Source organism: Pteropus medius, unplaced genomic scaffold (genome assembly GCF_902729225.1).
Source record: "Pteropus medius unplaced genomic scaffold, Ma_sr-lr_union100, whole genome shotgun sequence".
Lineage (NCBI taxonomy): Eukaryota > Metazoa > Chordata > Mammalia > Chiroptera > Pteropodidae > Pteropus > Pteropus medius.
The window spans coordinates 811,564-832,969 of record NW_024344370.1 but is presented as its reverse complement, the minus strand read 5'-3'; the positions used below and the strand labels follow the sequence as shown (position 1 = coordinate 832,969).

General features: G+C 42.9%; 1 protein-coding gene across 1 annotated transcript; it reads right to left on the bottom strand.

Annotated features, from left to right (window-relative positions):
- Positions 1–501: 501 nt before the first annotated feature.
- Positions 502–11,801, bottom strand: ISL1 (ISL LIM homeobox 1). The gene is made up of 6 exons (XM_039869915.1): positions 11,250–11,801; positions 10,225–10,414; positions 7,190–7,449; positions 5,077–5,363; positions 3,601–3,768; positions 502–1,604 (listed from the first exon to the last, which is right to left on the bottom strand). Exons 1-6 carry the CDS (start codon positions 11,275–11,277, stop codon positions 1,488–1,490), a joined length of 1,050 nt encoding a protein of 349 aa, XP_039725849.1. The 5' UTR covers positions 11,278–11,801; the 3' UTR covers positions 502–1,487.
- Positions 11,802–21,406: the final 9,605 nt, after the last annotated feature.

Sequence of the window (21,406 nt, the reverse complement as noted above, 5' to 3'; positions counted from 1 at the left end):
AAAATAAAAGTGACTCAGAATGAAAACCCACTTTAAGCAGGACCCTCTTCTTACGTTGGGTGGGGTAAGGGTAGGGCAAGAAAACAGACAGGAGGAAGGAAAGGTGGGGAGCAGGACAGAAGACAGCCTCTTATTTTCAAAACCCAGTAACATTATCACAGCTGAGAGCTAAAGGCTTCCAACCAGTTTTGATCCCACTGCAGCAATGCAAACTTGCAAACTCGACCCGTAACTATTTGCAATAAAACATCACACCTATTGTATGTCAGTTTACCCCATTCACATGCAGTACTTAATTTCAGACATTTTAATGCTTACTTGTAAACATAAAAGAGGGATCCTGGATCATTGTATTTATTTATTTATCTATGCCAAACGTTTATTAGTGAAATAGTCCTGAAGATATAATCCTACATATGGCGCTTTGATTTCACATAATATTTAAGAAAAAAGACAAAACACATAGAATTAGACATATAATTCAAAGACCACGGTACAACCTTTATCTTTCTTTTTTTTTTTTACTTCAGCAAACAAAAAATGTCAAGTGACATGAAAAGTGGCAAGTCTTCCGACAATAAATAATAAATTACTTTATAATTTTTGCAATGCAAGAGCAAACAAAAAAAAAAAGGTTTCCTTTTTTTCCTCTTTATTTCCAGAGAGAAACAGTCATTTTAACCAATAACTATACACATCTTTGGGGGAAAAGTTCTTGGACAGACACAAGTCAAACACAATCCCGAGACGCTTGTGACAAAATAGAGGTAACCTTGTTGCAATGCTTTATAAGTTGGTTTTTAAATCTGAATTCAAAAACCTTTAAAGTCGCTTCAGACTTCTTGATAGAGGATGGATCTCAAAAAAAAGGAGGGGGAAGGGGCAAAAAGAAAAAAAAACGAAACCAGCTACAGGACATGCTAAGAAACCCAGGATGTCAATTAATCCCTTGTTAAAGTCAACTAAAAACATCGCAAACCAACGCAGCTCCACCTTCCTGAAAAGACCCTTTCAGCCAAGGAGGCCAGTTTCTCTTCCTGCTCGTTTGCTGGAGCTCCTGTTTGGCAAGGCAATGACCAATATAGAAACAGCACCATTCAGAATAGGATGGACTAGAAAATCTCTGTTTCTGCTTTTCTCTAGATGTGTAGTGAAATGAAAAATGCTTTTTTTGAGATCCTTGAATATAATCCTCTACGTTTTAAAAACGTCTTTTTTTTTTTTCAGTCCTCCTAAGGTCATTGGATAGCGTATGTTGGGTTTGGATTTTGTTTGTTGTTTAATTCTAGTAAAATCCCATGATTGTCTTCACAGTGTTGCTACCATATCACCTTGTCATTAAAACAGACTTCGTGCATTTCATGGAGCATTCATTTCTCAATTCAGTTTTCATTGACAGGGTCGTTAAATACTTTTGTTTTGGAGTTCAACATTATAATTTCCCACTTTCTCCAACAGGGAAAAAAATACATCTGAATGAATGTCCCTCATGCCTCAATAGGACTGGCTACCATGCTGTTAGGTGTATCTGGGAGCTGAGAGGACATCGACGCCACTTCACTGCCAGTGGAATTAGAGCCCGGTCCTCCTTCTGAAAAATTTACCTGCATAGAAGGTTGAGAAATGAATAAAGGAGGCTGTGATCATATTCATAAAAGGATTATAAACTTATGTGTATGAACATATAAGTGTCTGTGTATAGAGAGACAGATATGTAGACAGAGGTAACCGCATCTATCATTGAATTTTAACAGGCGTAAAGAAAGCCTACAAGGAAAAGAATTTGAGAGGAAATCTTCTCGCTTTCCCATCTTCCAAGAGATCTCTGTTTTAACTGAAACTGAATTCCCAACATTATGTTGCGTTAAATTATTTAAGAACAAATGTGTTTCCCACTGTAAAATGGCATCGCAATTCTACCATGCATGTTCGAAATAAAATTATCCTGCCAGCTACATGTTGCCCTGGGAGCAGGCGAGTTCTCAGTCTCCAGGCATCAAAGCCTCTCTTCTTGAGTTGGAAAATCCATAACACACGCTCAGATCGTGTGACGGGTGATTCAGAGGAGGCTCCACAGAACAATGATTAACTCCTCAGAGGGTTCACAGCGTGGGTTTCTTCCTTGTTGTTGGTCCTGCTGCCTTTTGGGCTTTCTCTTTCTCTCTCTCTTTCTCTTTAAATCAGGCTCTTCCTTCCAAGAGGAGACCCATATATTATAACGTCATCGTGTTATAAATATCTGGCTCCTTCTTTTAAGCCGAAAGTATTGTGTTGCTGTTGTAAACCTCCTTCGCCCTGCCCCCGACCCCCGCCTCCTGCCTTGGCTCCCCTTCTACTGCTCACATCTGACACTAAAGTTTCAGAAGCTGCAAACACTTGGCTGCCCTGAACCCTCCCCTACCTGCCCTGTTATGATCCATGTTTTCTGCAACTCATAAGATTAACCTGACTTTAAAGTAAGTTCTTTTTTCCTAATTCCAGAGTCTACTTTCCTATCTACCCAATTAAACTTCCCCATTGTGAAGTCAAGGGATGTCTAAAATTTGCCTAGGCTCTAGACTGGCCCACTCACAAACATAAACCTGGGCCGAGCCTTCTTGACCACTGACTCTGGCCTATTACCTAACTGTTGCCCCTCTAGTAAATGTGAGGGTAAAAAACTAACCTAAAAACAACTAGAGCTTCATTTCCAATAACAGGAATAGATTTTTAGGAAAGATCTTGTTTTATAGAATAAGATTCTATAGAGCTGTTTACTATTCAAAGAAAACAATCTTATGTGAACATAAACCATGTCACAAAGGCCATATATTTAATTATCTTATTTATCTTGACCCTTAAGCCTTCTGTAGGTAAAAGGTGAGTCATTTTCTCTTTTCTAGATGTGTAAAACATATTAATGCTAAAACACATATTACCATGCCCCACAGTATGTGGCTATGTATGATGGTTGAACTCATACACTTAAAAATGTTTAAGCAGTACTACATTTTAGATTAAGACAGTTTCGGAAATGGATATAGTAACAAAAAGTATCAATCATATCTTCAAATGACTGAACTCTTTACTGATTTATTTGAAAACTCCACCCAGACAAATGCCTGCTGCTCACTGATAATAACATTATGTATTTCAATGTTGATTATTACAAAAATCTTGATTTAGGTCCTTAAATATATCATTCTCTAAGAATCGAGAAAGGAGTAAGTTTACCTAATTGCTGATTAAAATGTCAAGGTGATCTCTATCTAAAGCCCCTTCCAACTCAAAAGTCTAAGAGATATGATTTTGCAACCCTGTATACCTTCCCACGCATGTCTGTTTAGTTAGGCACCTTGCAATTAATACATCAAAGCAGGACTGATTGATAGAAAATTCAACCTATATGGTCAAATGACGAACTCTCATAAAAAAGACTCACAAGAGGTTTGTTTTTCTTGTGAGCTTTCCTCCTTCCCTTCACCACACCTCTTTCATCTTTCCCCAACCCTGGGGCCGGGGAGGCAACCACCCCCTGAATCTTCCATTGTGTAACAGTTAAACCAGAATCTCCTTTCTGTTGGAGATTCCGCCTCCTCACTCCCGGGAGCTGACACTTACCAGTTGCTGAAAAGCAGGCTGATCTATGTCACTCTGCAAGGCGAAGTCACTCAGTACTTTCCAAGGTGGCTGGTAACTTTGCACCTCCACTGGGTTTGCCTGTAAGCCACCGTCGTGTCTCTCTGGACTGGCAGCCACCATGGGAGTTCCTGTCATACCCTGGATATTCTGTGAATAGGCGCCCCCATCCCAACATGTTAATAAGCAAACTCCCTCCCTCCATTGTCTGCACAGGCTAAGCAAATATACCCTGGTATTATCTTATCTACACTGTGGCCTTTATTGATTCAGTTAATCGGCTGTACGTATGAATATTAGCGGGAGCTCAGTTTTGTTTTACTGTGTTTTGTTTTTCTGCTTCTGTGAGATGAACTACTAAGTCTGCTTGGACCTTATCTAACCAAAATCTATTACAACTTTCTTCTTTCCCTTATACTCACAGCTCTTCCCAATTCCTCCTGCTTGCCTTTCCAGACTATAGCCTCCCAGAATTAGAAAGGTTAGGTATGACAGGCCTTCCTTCAGCCTCTAGATAGGTGCTTTTCTGGGCAATTTCACTTAGTTAGATTTTCGACTAGATTTTCTCCAGGCAGTTCTCTCTGCAGACCCAACCCCCACCCTCAAGCGTTTGGGTCTGGCGGCTATTGTGTTATTGCGCACTAACCAACTTCGAAAGTGTCCTGGCGCGGTCTTGGCCGGCCTGCCAAGTTTAATGACAGTGGGTTTTATGGTATTTAAAAATAGGGTTGAAGCAGTAAAAAGCAAAAAGAAAAACAAAACAAAACAAAAAAACAAAAACGGAACTCTTTGGATTACTTTAACCAGAAAGCCTGTGGGGTAGGAGCAGCTGGGGATAATCATGGTTAACAGTGCCAAGGGCCTGACATCTCTGGAAGCCTGGGCCTGACCTTGAGCAGAGGTTGCCTTGTTTTTTGCAGGTCACCTTGGGGCGCCTTCTGGCCTGAAGGATCTACAGCAGGCCTAGCCCAGTGTGTGTGTGGGGCCCAGGGAACCCCGGGATGACCCACCCCTGTACCCCTGGATTTGACAGGAAGCCAAGGAGTTGTGCCTCTCTCTTCTTCAGGAACTGACAATCTCAAATGTTGGCAAAACCAGAGCCAGGCCTTGCTGCTGCCTGCCCACAGAGGGGAGACCATGTCTTTCTGGTTCCCTGTGGGAGCAAAGTTGAAGGGCATGAGCCCACCCACCCAGGCTATGGGTGTGGGCAGCTGCTCCAACCCCAGGAGCAGCCTCCTAGACCAGGCCAGCCCTCCCTGGTGGGCTTGGCAATGATGGTTGCCTCTCCTCCCCCACACTCCCACCCCCGGCTTAGGTGGGGGTGAGTTGCCACCTGTCAGGACTCCTGTTCCAAAGCAGGATAGAAATCCAGCGCCAGCCAACCTGGGCAGCCAGCACACACCTGGCACGCCTCCTCTGCTTCCCTTGGGTCCCCTGCCCAGCCCCTGGGCCACTCACAGTTTTGTCATTGGGCTGCTGCTGCTGGAGCTGCTTCATCATGATGCTCCGCTTCTTGTCCTTGCACCGCTTGTTCTGAAACCAGACCCGGATCACGCGCGGGCTGAGGCCAGTCATCTCCACTAGTTGCTCCTTCATGAGCGCGTCAGGCCTCGGGTTGGCAGCGTAGCAGGTCCGCAAGGTGTGCAGCTGCTTCTCGTTCAGCACAGTCCGCACGCGGGTGGTCTTCTCTGGCTGCTTATGGACGTGGGGCCGCAGGGCCGGCTGCCGGGCAGAGATGGGCTCGGCTGCGGGGTAAGAGGCGCCGTGAGCGTGGGCCAGGCACTCGCCTGCCACTGCCCCGCTCCCGGACAATGATCAGTGCTTTGTAGCCTCGACTGACAACGCAGGGGCAGTAGAGGTGCATGTGAGAGAAGAGAAAGGTAGAATAAAATCTTGCTTTCTAATCTCGGAGGTCAATGCCGAGTAATACAGGGGAAACAGCCTCCACCTTTGCTCGTGTCAACACAGTATTAGCAATGGGGCACAAGTCTCAGGGCCTGTCCCCTTCTTGCAGTAGGGGTGGCACCTTTCAGCATTGTTTCTCCTCCCTCCAGACTGGGCCCAGGTCACACTGAGGACTCTCCCACTTCTGGACTCTTGGGAGAATGGCCGATGGTACCAGGAAGGTAACTCAAAACACCCCAGTGACAGCCAGAGTCACTACACCAGCCAGGATGTCTGCAATGCAGAGGCTGAGGAAAATTCTGCCAGAAAGCCTTGAACTTAAGTCTGTAGGGGACACTCATATCAAGAGGATAAAACTCATGAAACTGCAGTGTTTAGGCCATCTCTCCAATTCTGATCTTTCTTAGTACTAAATCTACCTGTATGTTCCTGAGATGGGCTAACCCCAAGTGAAGGAAAACTGAAACTCTGTTGGGCTACCTAGGCTCTAGATAAAGGACAGCTGGGATGCATTGTTTTCTGACTCCCTCCCAAGGTTTCAGCTTCCTATGTATGTCCCCACAAGCAGAGAGAGTACAGGTTGCAGGGAACAGAAGTTGCCACCTCTGGCTTTCCCCTCAAGTGCAAGCTAGTCACAAATCTCCAAGGACAATTCTTAGAGCTGCCAGAATGCAGAGGGGAAAGAGCTCTAGTTTTCTCAGCCAGTGTTTAGTGGGAATTGATACTTAAAAAATGGGGCAGATCTATTCAAAACCTGCAAGGCAGGACTGGAAACATTGTCTGCCTTCTTACCCCTGGCCCCTCCTGGTGGGCCTTGCTCTGTTTCTACCCTCCTTCCTGGGGAAAAAGCCCTCTGATCTGTATACACAAATCCTACACCTTCCAGAACCCCCTAGGGTCAGGTCAACACCTATGGGGTCAATTTAGTGTTACAGCCACAGGCCCGAAAATGAAATTCTCACCAAATCGCTGAGAATGAATGGTTTAAAGAGGCAGGCTCCTTTTAAAAGGTGATTACCACAGATTAGCTTGTTGACAGTTTTAAATTACAGCTCTGTGCAATGGCCTGCAGTTATTAAGACTGTATCTTTTCAGGTTCATTTTCTCACAAAAGGATAAAAATAAAATTTAAAAACGTTCTAGAGTGTGGGGCAGTTCGCAAGGAAAAATGACTCGAGAGGCTAAATGACTTAAGGCAACCTAAACTTCCTTCACTGGATTAAAGGAGGAAACTCCAGGGGCCTAGAGCTCCACCCCTTTAATTAGGCCGCAGAATGGAGAATACCTGGCGGGAAGCTGATGCCCGTTTTCAGTAAGCCAAGGCTTGAAGGCCAAGGTGAACTGGAAGTACTGTTTGGGCGTGTGTATACATGTGTGCACAAGTGGTGTACATTCATGTGTACCCATATATAGACACACAGACGTGTAGGTGTGCTGCGGGAGTCCAGGGAGACAAGGAGTGCATTGAACCTTGCTGCGAAAGGGCGAAGCACAGTACAAACTGCACTCAGAACACTTCAGTTAACTGCACGCCACCGCCGCTGCCACATCGACCGCCCAGCAGCTACGAGGGTTGCTGCAGCCGCCAGCGCGCTGGCGAAGGCGGCGCTGGCCTAGCCGGGCGCCCGCATCCCGGAGCCGGGCCTCCCTCCGGGCCGAGGAGTACCTGCCATTTGCAGCGGCCGCGCCGGATGCAGAGGGCTGAGTGGGTCGCCGGCGCCCAGGCTGGCTCTCTCCACCACGTCATGGTCTGCGCGGCAGAAGAGCCCGTCCTCCCGCAGCGCGAACTCGTCCCCGGGGATGAGCTGGCGGCTGCAGGCCACGCAGCGGAAACACTCGATGTGGTACACCTTGGAACGGGCGCGCATCACGAAGTCGTTCTTGCTGAAGCCGATGCTGCACTTGGCGCATTTGATCCCGTACAACCTGCGCGGGGACCGGGCCCGGGGCGGGGAGAGAAACACAGGGAGAGGGAGTCACTTCAGGCGGACACTGCCCCGGCCCAAGACTGCCGGCGACCCAGGCCACCAAGGCCCTGAGACACTGAAATCAGCATTTGCAGACAAGCTGGGAATGGAAGAATACATATAATTAGGTTTCTCTCTCCCTTCCCTCTTCCTTTCTTTTATTCCCTTTTTTCTTTCCTATAAACCTCCATGTTTTGATTCGCACACCCAGTCCATACCAAGGAAAAATGTTTGATGTGTTCTGTACCCGGGGCGGCTGCCCTAGAGATCAGTCGCAGGGTGGCCCTACATCCGCAGCTCTTCAAAAGGATGGAGTCCATGGGGGCTCCGGTAGCCGCTGGCCCCACACTTTCGCCTCTCTGTGCCTCAATTTCTGCTACTAGAAATGACTCTAAAACTGTAACAAAAAGGCCTCTCTCTATCCAAGAGAAGGAGAAGTTGGAGAATGAGATTGTCACATCGCTCCGTTTGCAAATACACACGATGCACAAGCAGAATAACAAAATGAAACCTGAGGATTTCCAGATCTCTCTTGCACAACAAGTCCACGGCAGTTTTTCCGGAACTAAAGATTTTTCCTCAGGCAACAATGTTAACTGAAAGTTTCCTCTACAGTCTTCCTTTTATTATTTTTAAAATCGGCTTCTGCTCCCTCAATCTTTTTCAAGTTGCTGAAGCATCTACCTCTATTTCAATTTGCTTTAAAGCTATGATAAGCCAAAAAAAAAAAAAATCCACTTCTAAGGTTTTCCTTAATGCTGACCTTTCCTTATCAAGAAACAATCTTTGCAGGTTCCTTCTCTGCAGCACTGACCTGGCCCCCTCTCCGTGTACCAGTAATAACAGAAGCGGGGGCATTCCTACAAACGGAATAGAAGAGAGGAAAATATCCGCACAAAACAGGGAAGGGGGCACCTCACTCCCCCAAGGGGACAGAGGCATTTGGAGATTTAAATGGTCTGTCTGCATGTACAACTACAGGATTTCAAAACGGGGGTAGGTTAGGAGGGAGGAAGAGAGCAGGGAGGGAGGAGGATGGAGAGAAAGTGGGGGGAGTGAGAGAGGAGAGAGAGACAGAGACAGAGAGAGACAGAGAGAGAGAGGCGATTGGCTCCTTCTACAAACGTGTATCCAGAATTAGGCACATGCAGATCTGTATGCAATTGAGCAAAACACTATCTCCATAGGAGTAAAGATACTCCTGTAGGTGCGAAGTGAGCTCTCCCTCTCCACAATCTCGAGGTCACACACCAATCAAGTAAACAATGAAAACAGCTCATTTGTCAGAGGTTAAGGTAGATTCAAAAGTTTTGCCTCCCTCCGCCTACTCTATGTGAGATCTTCCATTTCATAGGATGAGGACTTTACCTTGCTTGTGACCAAACAATTTGGGAAACCCCTCCCCCTTCCTCCAGTTCCCACTTCCCCTATTTCCTCCTACATTTCTCCCACCTCCATTAAAGTATTAATAAACATTTTTTTTGCACTGTTCAGTTGTATCTATCAAGATTCTACTCTCTATTTCATGATTTTAAAATAAGAAAAAAAAACCCTGGACACTAAGTGAGCAGAAAAAATTCTAACTGCATACTTAAATCTCGACTAAGCTTTAATGAGTTCTCAGCTCCAGAAAATGACTTACAAAAGCTATTTTCTTGTTAATAGCCACTAAAGAAAAAAATTTTAAATATATAATTTTGATATTATTTAACATAATTGTGAAAGTGTTATCTCTTCTATTATTGAAACGATAAAATTTTCTTTAGAAATTCTACTAGCTTTCTAAGGTAGAAAATGAAGTTCTGACATATATACACACACACACACACAGGTCAGAGAAAATTTTCAACTAGCAAAGCATGAAGTTTAGACAGAAGAAATTGAAAGGAAAAAACTCATAAAGTTTCTTATGTGGTTGTAGTCTTGTCAGTATGGGAAATTCGCTCATTTTATCAGTTACCAGATTTTAATGTGAGAAAGGAAGCTGTTCAATTATCTAAATATACCGATTGTTCGTAGACAGATGATGGGCAATTTGATCTGCTCTGTCTAATTCATCAGCTCAGATAAGATAAGAAAGAAAAGACAGTCAGATATCACCAAAGGGTTAATTTTTAAAAAGATTAAATTTCTGGTCTTTTTGCAGGGAATATTTGGGTTCGTTTTAAAATTTTCCAGGTAGAAACTCTTACCCTAAAAGTAAAAGTCTTGATACCTTTATTTGTTCTTTCGAAGTGTATCTTTCAACATGCTTGGGTCAAACTTTTATTTCGCCCATTAAATTCACACCTCCAAAGAATTTGTAAGTTACTAATAAAATATCGAACTAAAATACATATACAGAAAAGAAAAAACACTGCATGTACAATAAAAACCAACCTCTTTTTAAAGTCCAAAAATCCGAACTTATCCGTCTTTAAATTTTTTTGTTATAGAAGGGGAAGGATACAAGAGGAAAATAATTTGAACATCACAAATTCCATGAGCGATTAAACAAGCTTCAATACCACATGATTTATGAAAACTACTATTGGGTTTTGTAGAGTCTTTTTCATAAACAGTGAAATGAACAGCATAGTTTAATTTATGTAACATATGTACTGGGTAACTTTTGCATGCTGGACCCCACTAAGGCAAACTTCGCAAAAATACAAAGCCACACCAAATAATAAATAAGGAGTGGGGAAAGACAGGGAAATCTCACAAAATTAAGGAAGCAGTATAAATGGCGTACCTGATATAATCTCTTTTACAGTAGGTTTTCCCATCTCTAACAAAGCACGTACAGCTCTCGTCCAAATACTGATTACACTCCGCACATTTCAAACATGCCGCATGCCATTCCAAATCCGGAGAAACCCTCAGAATATACTGATCGTGAATTTGATTGCCGCAACCAACACATAGGGAAATCAGACGTTTTTCTGAAATGAAAATAAATACATGATTGACTAACCGTTTACTTCCTACAGAGATAAACACACTTTTAGTGTCGTTCTCTTATAGGGCGTTCTCTGGGAGTTTTTTTTTTTTTTTCTTTCTTTCTCTTTCTTTCTTTAAGAGTATTGCACTTTGGGATGGTAATTGAAGTGTGCCATCAAAACCTTGACTCGTTTTAAAAAGGAGGTGGAATATATGTAAAATGCAGATTTGAATAGTCTACATTTGTAAGCCTAGCACGCAATCAAACCCGTTCATTTTGTATTTCTTTTTCCTCCCTCTTCCCTCTTTGCTATAATCACTGGGAAAGATTATGGATAAATCAAGTCAAAGAAAAGGTTTTGACTAGAAGCGTTAAGTAAACGCAGGGATGTCTATATTTTCTATGAAGCAAGCTCTTAAATAGCACATAGGACTGGATATTGTTAGCAAGAGCAGACATCAATACAGTTGTCACTGGTTCTCTTTTGCAAGTCTAATGCTAATTCACATCTCCGGTATTGTATGTGCCGGCAGACCTCTGCAACAGAATAACCTTCTTGGGAGAGCACAGAATTCCGGAGCAGGAAACCACTTAGCACCAGAAGGCTAGGGTTTTGGAGGGTACACAGGCGAATTTAAATACAAGGTACACTCAGTTTCCCGAAGATCAGAACCTATAGCAAGCATGCAGGCGTGGCGGCAACTAGAAAAAGCCACCTTCTCTCTGTCTCTCCAGGCAATGACTCCAACTCCGAAGAGCCCTTGGCACCCGTGCCTGAGAGAGAGCCCCGCACAACACCAGCACATCGAGCCCCACAAGGTAAAACAGCCTCTTACTTTTTGGTGGATCTCCCATGTCTCCCATATCTGTAAGAGGGAGTAATGTCCACAGTGAAATGGTGGTTGTACAGTTGGTGAACAGCCCACAGAGAGGATGCTGGAGCTGTGGCTAAGTGGGAAATAGTGGCCCCGGGGGTTGCCAACGCTGAGAGAGCCGCTGCCCGGCTGCACCGCGCCCTCTTGGATCCAGGAGTCCAATTTAAGCCGGCGGAGCTGACGGAGCGGAGGCGCTGCGGCGGCGGCAGACTCGGTGCGGCTCGGGCACCTCTCTTCCTTATCTCTTACTCAAACTTCTCTGCTCCAACTCAGCTCCATCGCCATTGGTCTGACGCAGCGCGCGGGGACGTCAGGCGAGCGCCGCGCCCATTGGCTGCGAGGCGCGCGGCGCAGCTGTTCTGATTATCATATTTCAGCCTCGCCGCGGCTGTGAGCCACTGACCGCTCGGCTAGCCCGCGGGAGAGGATTAGGGCTCCCGAGGCAACTTGCTCGGGGCTCATCCGGGGCTGCCCGGCTGCTCTGGCTTCTGGCCTCCCTCCTCTACTCCTCCTTCTGTCCCCTCCCTTGCTCCTTCTCGGCCGCGCCGCCAGCTCTCTTTCCTCCTGTCGCGCTGCTCCTCCGCCCTGCGTTCCTGGGGTCCCCGCAGTCCGGCTGGCCGTGTTGCGCGCGCGGCTCACTTTTCTGCCGCTGGTGGCGAGTGGCTGGTGGGTAGGTTTTCCTGGTGATGAGGTCCCTCCCGGGTTCTAGGAAAAGAAACAACTTGGAACAGCCCGTTTGGCTCGGTTTGATCTCGCGCTTTGGCTCACAGCTCTGGGCCTGGCGGGGCTTGGCTGCTGGGGAGGGTGAGTTCCCGAACTGACTGCGCCTGGCGCGCTGGGAGCTGCCCAAAGGGAAGAAGAACCGGGAATGGGATGAATAGACCCAGGGGAATTGTTCGCTACTGCTTCCCCATGACCCCATTACCCCCGACCTCATCTCCAGAAACGTGGGGTGGGACGAAAGGGGCGCTTCTTGCCTTAGCGGAGAATCAGGTTGGAAACGCACAGGTAAAATCAGGTTGACTCCGCGGACTCCAAGCTCTCCTTTATGATCCGCGAGGTCTGCGTTGCAGTTTAACTATAGAATTAGCAGTTTAACTATAGAAGCGTACTAACCCGAATCTAAAATGAAATGATCTTCCAGTACTTTAAAATTGGTAAAGCGATTATGTCCTGACCAGTTCCTCTCTGCTGGTTTCCTGCCCTTTGTTTTTCAGCAGAGGTGTACAATTAGCTGGTGGTGTTTTGGTAATTATTAGGACAAGTCTCCATGTCTAGAATATTTTAAAAATGCATTATTAGTCCAAGGGCGTGAATAGGGGTCTAATACAGACGAACAGTAAAATACCTATTTTCCTTCACGGGGTGTGTTTATCTGATAGTTTTCTCTCAGGAAACAACCTGGAGAGAGAAGAATGTTGGCTGCAACTCGCCGGTAACCCTTTTCCATAATTTCTTAACCTGTTCCTGTCATATCTTTGTCTCCCCCAAACAAAGCTTCAGTAAGGCCACGAAGAACCCCCACACTTCTCCCAAAGCTTCTAAGTAACTATTCCTTATCTAACGTGACTGCCAGTTTTATCTAAAAAGGCCCCAAACCCAAGCAGTAGAAGGGTTAATTTCAGTGTCTTGTTGCCGGGAGTAAACCTGGTGTGTTAGGAAACTCCTTTCTTTGTATCTTTCTCCAGATCTAACCCTTGATAAGAGCTGTGAGCCCTCAGCGGGCCTCAGTGGCTTGATTTGCATGGATAGGCTTCTCCAGAGCTCAAAGAAAATCGAACATGCATGAGTTTCCTCCTGATCTCGCTGAGGTTTTATCAAGAACGTGTATTTGTTCTGTTTTCCTCAAAAAAGATTTCTAACCGGATCTCATCCATTTTATTGTAAGATGAAGTGGATGTGTGAAATCCGAAGTTGGATAGACATAGGTTAATAAATATACCAGTTTTTTTTGTTTTGTTTTGATTTTTTTTTTATTTTGGTTTTTGGTCATAGTCTTTGCTTTCTGGTATTATGTGCATGGTTTCTTTTGTCAAGCTGCTTTTGCAAAACTGATGGTGATAATCAACACGAAGCAAGTCTTCCCAGTATACAGGCATGTTTCCTGTGTAGATAACCAAGTTGACTGTAGTTAAAAAAAAAAATAAAAAGATCACTATAACTCCAGAAAGTAAATAGAAAATTTTAACCAATCATATTCCATCATGCAGCCTTTATAACATGGTATTAAACAACGGAAGCTGCCAGAAACCTGACGACTTGTATTTGAAATCCGTAAAGCACCTTCACTATCCATCTTCCTTCAAACCAGCCACAGACTCAGTGTGGCACTTAAACTCCCTAAACTAATAAACTATTCCAAAGAACTATTGCTGATGTTGATAGCAATTCCAAATAGAAAACCTGACTTGTGCCTTGGAGGAAAACCGTTAGTAGTGAAAAATTTCATCATAATGGTGAAGACAATATGTTTTTCTTTCTTCAGCCCACACAGTTATTGTAAACAAGTATTTTCTTAAGTTCTTAGGCTGATAGAGGTAAAGATCAGGCAGACGATATTCCCTGTCAGAGGGGAAAATTTGAGGGGACCCAATAATTATGTTGTTCTGTGATGGATGTGCTCTGGAGTTCTGTATGTCTGTTGTTAGTACATTTCTTTCTTTTTTTTTTTTTTTTTTGTAAAATCAAAGTTTCGATAGCAGGCATTATTGTTCTACTTCACCCTGAAGTTTAAATATGATCACGAATTATTCCTATTTCCTTAGTTTATACGTGCATTAAATGCATTAAATATATCTGTAAAAATTTTGTAATATTTTTATAAAATACATCAAATTGTGGTTACCAATATTTTCCCCAGTATTTGGTCACAGGAGCGACCTCTTGTGTTCAAAGCGGGGATTAGACCCTCTCGTCAAAAATGGACTCATTTTGATCTTTGCATATTCTGTTAGGTCAAAAATATATCCTTCAAAACAGCAGTAGTATTAATCCTTTAGTGTGAGCTCTTATATTGATGAGAGAAAAAGGAAAATATGAGTAATTATTTAATATTGTTCCCATAACTTCCAGGACACCCCAATATACTTTACAGTGCCTTTGAGTATAAAAGAGATGCTAAGATTTATTAAGTTCCTCTTGGGTCTGTGGCATCTGTCCATGTGCACTTGTACACACCTTCCAAAATACAGCAATTACACCTAAAACTCCTGGTGGGCTTTTATGCAGGTATTTTTGTGTGCTGTTGCTTTCTTTCTTTGCTTTAATTTAAAAATTTTAAGATTCCACATCAAATTTAATGCCAGATACAGATTCCTGAACAAATATCATGTTCTCAAGCTACTTTTCAAAAATCTAAATAGGTTTTAATTGCAATCGAAAAGTAGCATTACACATTTAGTATTTATATCCCAGCAACTTCTGGCAGATGTAAATGAATTTTAAGCTGGTTCTTTGGGAAATCATGTACAGTAAGGGAGAAAGCTTTCTCCTTGCCAACTAACCAAGATGGAAGGAAAGCGGACTTTCATCATTTTTCCCTGAACTATGAATTTATTTGGGAACTTATTCCCAGGGACCGTGCTTCTCTGTTTAGCCCACATTAGAATCAGTTTGAAAGAGTAGTATAATGATTGGGATGCCAATTTGCATCAGTAAGGTATTCAAATGGAAAAAATATATATAACTGAAGTATTTACATTTTCTGATATCCATAAACACATCATTTGAGGGGTCCAAATGAAACATGAACATATTCGCCTCAGAAAATAGGTATGGAATATATTCCATTTCCCTTATTTTTATTTTTCTGTGTAATCATGTAGATAGAATAAGACTATATAAACCATTAGAATCTTAAATCACATCCGAGAGTCAGACAAAATTATATGTTTAAAAGGAGTCACGATTAACCATTTATATTCCACCCAGGGTTGTCGATGTTTAGAGTTAATTTCTCTCAGTTTTTATTATTGGTGGCTTTTTGAGGAAGAAAATCTGTGCTCTAATTTTAGAGAAAAAGAGAAGGGATCTTTATGTACCATTGAGTATGAAGTCATTATCTCTCCCCCTCCCTTTTTTTTAAGAATACTAAGCAGTGATAATAATAAAGGCAGTTGTTAACAACGACTACAACAGTAGTGATTCTCGTTTTATTGCCGAGGACTCCTGCTGCGTTGGTGGTTTTGTTGAGTGTCAATTGCTTTATTAACCAGTTAAAACAATCTGGGTAAATTAGCAAGACTTTTCTTCTGCACGCTGGGCTTTCTAGCCAATGTTTCTGAGTTCAGGTAGTTGTTTCTGTCGCCAGCATTCCTGGTATTCTTTACTGGCAGACAGCAGCCGGGAGGCAGCTTTCATGTGCGGTCTGCTGCTCGGTTCTCAGCCGAGGTAGAATTCCAGGTTCCTGGCAGCGGCGAAGCCACAAACCTCAGAGCCGTCTTGAGAATGCGAGGTTCCGCAGGTCATTGCCGTAGAGTTTGACCAAGTGAGGGCAGAAATTTGCATCTTCCCTTTAAAATTGTGCTTTTGGAAGAATTTATTATAATTTCACAAGTGTCTGGCAATGTCGGGTGAAACCATTTTCTACCTTTTTTCTAAGGTTTTTTTGTTTGTTTGTTTGTTTTGTGTTCTTTTGGAAACCCTAGATAACTAGGAACATGCAATTTTTAACTGCACCGGAGTTCTGCGTGGATCCCAGGTTGGAGCTCATGAATGCAATGTAATGATTAAGAAGTTCTGGCCCAAGGACCCACTGAACCCTACATCTGGCAAATCCTGCATTAATTGTATCAGATTCTGGGGTGGGGGAGAGGTTGGTGGGAAGGAGTTGGAGTCTGGGAAGTTGAAAACGCTTTATCTCCCAAGCCCTAGGCTGTTGGTCTGAAAGCTATCACATCTCCAGTGAATCTAAAATACCCACAGGCCCACCTGAGTTTTCAGGAAGCCCAGAGCAAGTTAACTCAGTGTAGTTCATCAAATGATATTCTTGCCGAAAGAAGTGACACCCTTTCTTCCACTGCAATCCAGTCCAACGGGCAGCTCTGAATTTAGCGCCAAAGGAATGATTCCCACTGCCCGCTGGAGGTTTTACAGGGAACGAGTTGGGGGAGGGGAGGCGAAGGTACCTTGGAGGAGGTCAAGAGGAGGAGGAGGAGCAGCAGCAGAAAATTACCAGCCAAGCGGGGGAGGGAAGTGAAAGCCGGGAAATCTACCAGGATGCTTCAAATAACCTTCCCTTAAGTCTCAGAATTCAGCGCTCGAGAAAAAGCCTCACAATACGATGTCACCGTCTGGAGTCCTCGGGTGGGCTGTGGAGGTGATGTCAAGAGTTATAGCTACTTTTTTATGAATTAAACTGGTGACTAAAGCGTGTCGGGGCCATTTCACGTAGTTGAGAGATGTGTGGGGGGGTGTTTTTAAGGGAGAGGCAATCGTTGGATTTACAATACAGAATACAATCAGATTCAGAGAATAGAAGAGAAAGTGGTTTCTGGGCTGGAGAATCTTCAAATCCCGGTGAACAGTCAGTAAGGGAGGTAAGATTTTAGGGACGATTTTGAAGGTCACTGTCTGCTGTCAACTCCGCGGAGGTGAATGGGAAGATGAGTTCCCAGCGCGTGTGCATTTAAAATTATCTACGCCTCCGGATCCACGCTGTTAAGAAAACTCATCAATTCTCTGAGGCTTCAAGCTGAGAGACGAATTTGCCCAGCCCCTCTTCCTGCTAAATATCAACTGAGAAGAGGTGCCCAGGAGACGACCCCTTTTGAACGTCATTTGATCAACTCCGCTGAGTTAATAACTTGCCCCCGGAAGGGGTCGAGAACGCCTTCCCTTCCCACCGGGGCAGCCACGCAGTGCTGAGGTCATCCGCTTCATCCTAGGTAGCTAGCCTCTTATCAGGGCCCAGGAACTTCTGTCCTACGGTTCTTTTAGGGCTCAGAGCCCTGAGATCAAGATTCTGGGTTTTCCAAGATGCCCACCCACTCGCGTTCAAAACTATATGTCCGTAGAAATTTAGCCTAGCTGAATCCAGGGAAAAGGGAAGCGCAAAACATAGAGGCCCCGCCCCCCCGCACCTCTATCCCCTCGGCCTCCTCCCTCCCCCAATTTGCCTACCTTCTAGCTGGACCACCCCCCAAACCTCACTCAAGGACATTTTTTTCTAGTCCATCTTTCCATAGACAGAAGAGGAACAATCGAACAGAATCCACACCCACTGTCCTAACTCCTGCTACATGGAAGGTGAAAATCAAGGTCCGGGAGATCTCTCGGCTGGGTCTAGTTTCAGGATGGAGAACAAAGCCCCTGATAGACCAGAGTTCCTTAGTGTGAATCTCCTTACCATTCACATTTGGGACTGGAGGCCCCGTGGCGTCGCGCAGCAGTGGACTTGGGTGGAGATGAAAGCAGAGGTGAATTGGTAGCCTGGTGCAGACTACTAAGAGAGGAAAGGTGCAAGCCTGCCGCTGGAGGCTGTCTGGTCGGAGGCCATCCAACTTTCTAGACTCCAAAAATGGAGAAAAGAAAGAGCACCCTTTGGCAGCGGGGCTCGGCGAGTGCAATCCTTTGGGAAGGTTAATTGCCCCCTTCTCCGCCCATGACCCAATCCCCCTGAGTCCACCCCCGCCAAATGAATACACTTGTAGAAATGAAAGAATCAAGAACTATTTTCATTGCTTCAAACTTTGTCAAATCACCTCTTTAAGCCAATTCTGCCAGAGGCTCAACTTTCTCTAGTGACTACGTTTCAGAAAACGTTGCAAGGACAACATTAGAGTTGCATTTGTCTTGGTGGCAGCGTCTGGAAATACAAGAATAGTTATTGGCACAGAACATTTGAGTTAGCTAATAGTTGATAGTGTGTTAATATCACCCTCAAAATATAGACACCTCAAAGTATTAGTTGGCATTTTTTCAGGTTTGTTTTATTCACTTTGTGTCGCAAACGTTTAAATTAGAAAATGAGAGAAACACCACAGCCTAGATTCACTTTCGTGCTCTACTGTCTGGCTGGGGACTCACATGGGCTGCTTAGCCAGAGAGGTGAGTTCTTTTGTTGATGGAAGGTTTCAACAGGCAATATGCAGCAATTACCTTGTTGCCTTTCTCAGTTGTCTATTAACATAAATCTTCAATGCCTCCATTGTATAAAGTTCCATCCAAAAATGAAAAATAAAAAAATTAAGGTATTAAAAGGTGATGTTGGTAATAGAGATCTATTTTAACTGTCTTTCTTTATGGATTATATATACTTCACACACATATATCTGGAAGATATAAGTATATACCCTATCTTTTATGTATAATTTATGTGTTATATGCTAGTGAAAACATCATTTTAATATTACAAAATAATTCCATAAAATTACATTTGCAATACTATTTTTAATACATGCAACACCCTCCTTCCAAGAAAATAATTAGCAGGCTTAAAAGTAATATTCAGGGGTGCTTTTATGGAAAGAACAAAATCTGAAACTTCATGGACCAAAATCCCATCAAACATGACGGTCCTTAACAGATAGCTTACAGGTTAATACTATAAGAAAACCCTCTTCTGTTTTGCACAATCTCATTTTATTTCACTCGTGCACTTAAAATACATATTTTGCCGCTTAATATTCTGAAATTTCCAATCACATCATATAAGAAATAAAATCTGAAAAAGTCATAGATAATGTTTAAGGAATGACTGTAATTAACTTTTGTGGTTTGACAATATTGTGCTCAACCTATTTACATGTGAATATTAATACATTAAAATTAATATAAGTAGATAATATCCCCCACCTCATAATTTGTAAGAAATTAATGTAAAGTAAAAGAGCAAGTATAACAAACTATAAAATGTCAAGTTAGGATCTATTATCAAAATGTAGTAAAAATAATAAGATTTATATGTGTAACAAATATGTTGCTTTCCACTCTGCTATCAGTGTTCAGTCTAGTTATAAAAACATTGAACTATAATATGATGTATGCTTTCACTTGAATGTAGCTAAATTGATACTTTGCCATATTTTAAGAATCCTCCTCCTTTTCCCCAGACACATGAAACAGCCTAGAAAGATCACTGTATCTTGAACTGTAATGCTAAATCAGAAAATTATGTTACTCAAAACTAGCATCTTGCTGACTTGTGCTTAAATACAGGACCCAGATTATTTTACTTTTTGCTTGAGAGTGTGATACAATGTGCTATTGCATTTTCTTGGCCCAGTCTTAAAATTTATACTCTCCTTTTTATGAGCTGCGCAAACCATTGGTTTGATGAGAAGCACTGGATGTAGTTTCACCGGCTTTGGATTCTCATACAGTGCATGAAAAAATAGAAATCATATCTTTTAGGTCTTGATGGTGTGTTCTTTCCAATCCTGAGATGTTGATTTAGCTGTCTCAAATGTCACATGAGGTGCCTCTCCATAATCCTGTACCCAAGTCATTGCAGATCTGCTGACATGACTTTGGTTATACAGTACAGGGCAAATATGTTTTGAATTATACCAATAGTGAGGAAGAAAGATGAGCACAGTTCTCAAAGTAGAGGAAAAGGTAAATGGATGGAAAATCACCCTTTAGAATATGGTGGTGGAGAAAAGACTTGAGTGTACGTGCCTTTATCAGCCAGCAAATGAGAGAATGAACGCTAGGTGTTAGACTAAGATGAGAAATGTATTCAACTTTGAGAAGAGAAAGAAAAAGCTTATTGAGGAAAAGAAAAAGTGGAGTAAATGTGAAGATGACAAGGACTGTGCCTTGGTACTCAGTTTATCCTGATATACCATGCATTTAAGGGCAAAATCTAGATTTTTAGTAGTGGAAACTGGGAAAGTTGTTGAGAACTTGGAAAAAGTAGACGTTATACTTATTTTAATCTGATATTTAAGCCTTCAAAACTGACTACTTGGCAATTATTTTAAAAAATTGTATTGCCTCTTTGAACATATTATATTAGAATGCTTACCAAAAGTAGACTCACTATTGGTAAACTGTATCGAAGTAGAAAATACAAACTAAAAGTACTAAAAATACTATAAAATGGATTCCTATAGTTTTTTGTGTCACTAGGATTCAGGATTCAGAAAAGACTAGACCTGAGAAGAACATTTTAAAAATGGCTACAAAGTTTTCCAGAGTTTTTCTTAGCCATTGCCCTTCCTACAGATTGGATTATACCAGAAAGTATAATTCACATATTTGGAACTGCTCACTTAAACCACAGTAAAAACCAAAAGATGTGAAAACACTGCTTTATGCTAAAATTCATGCCAGGCAACTTGAAGGGCTGCCAACAACATTGGTGTTATATTAGCATTTCTGACCTGGCTTCACATTCTCCTAGACTAGTTCTTCTGATGTGAGAAGAATGTAAGCCAACCCACGAGGGAGCATTCTTCGCACTCATGCACTTGGGAAGAGTTTGGGTGTCCAAAATGTTGGAAAGGTCAGATACAGTTGTTCTCGTAGAATCTATTCTGGACATCATGGGGTCAGAATGTCTACACATGTGCACAAACCAACAAGCCCATAAAAGCCTGATAGAGGCAGCAGTGCCCCATAAAAGGTCACACGCAGCCAGAATCTGACAACATTTGAAAGGCGTTTGCTATAGAGAAGAAATATGAGACTGACACGTTGGCAGTGGCAGCAGCGACAGCAGAGAGAGATGGATGGGGATTAATCATTGAAAAATACAGAGCAAAAAAGACAGTAAGTTCTGCCAAGCATGAATACTTCTCTACTCACATGTTTCACAAAGTACAGTCTTCAAAGTAAAAGCTGATTGGCCAAGGTCAGGTTGATCTCTGCTAGGCTAAAAGAAGCAGCTGCTGAGTGCATCTCGTGCCAGTGAGAACACCTAAGGACTTTTAATGTTAAAAAAAAAAAAAAGAAAAAGAAAGGGGAATTATTTGTGGTTCAACAGTAGAAATACTCCTGATAACACATGGTGATCAAAACTCAATTTCCTCTCAGGGCTCATGCCACTCCCTTTGGGGTAATACCGATCTATAAAGGTGATTAGCTGCTATTGGCCTATGGCTTTTCTTTAATATATATCCCTTGTGTTTCTATATTTATCTTGCCTTATTTAATAATCTCTCCTCATTGAGACA

Excerpts from the sequence above, each read along its gene's own strand:
- ISL1 (XM_039869915.1), bottom strand. The coding sequence starts at position 11,277 with ATGGGAGACATGGGAGATCCACCAAAAA. Across the intron at positions 7,450-10,224 it reads TGTAAAAGAGATTATATCAG|GTTGTACGGGATCAAATGCG; the intron begins GTACGCCATTTA and ends GTCCCCGCGCAG. Across the intron at positions 3,769-5,076 it reads AGCAGCCCAATGACAAAACT|AATATCCAGGGTATGACAGG; the intron begins GTGAGTGGCCCA and ends GCCTATTCACAG.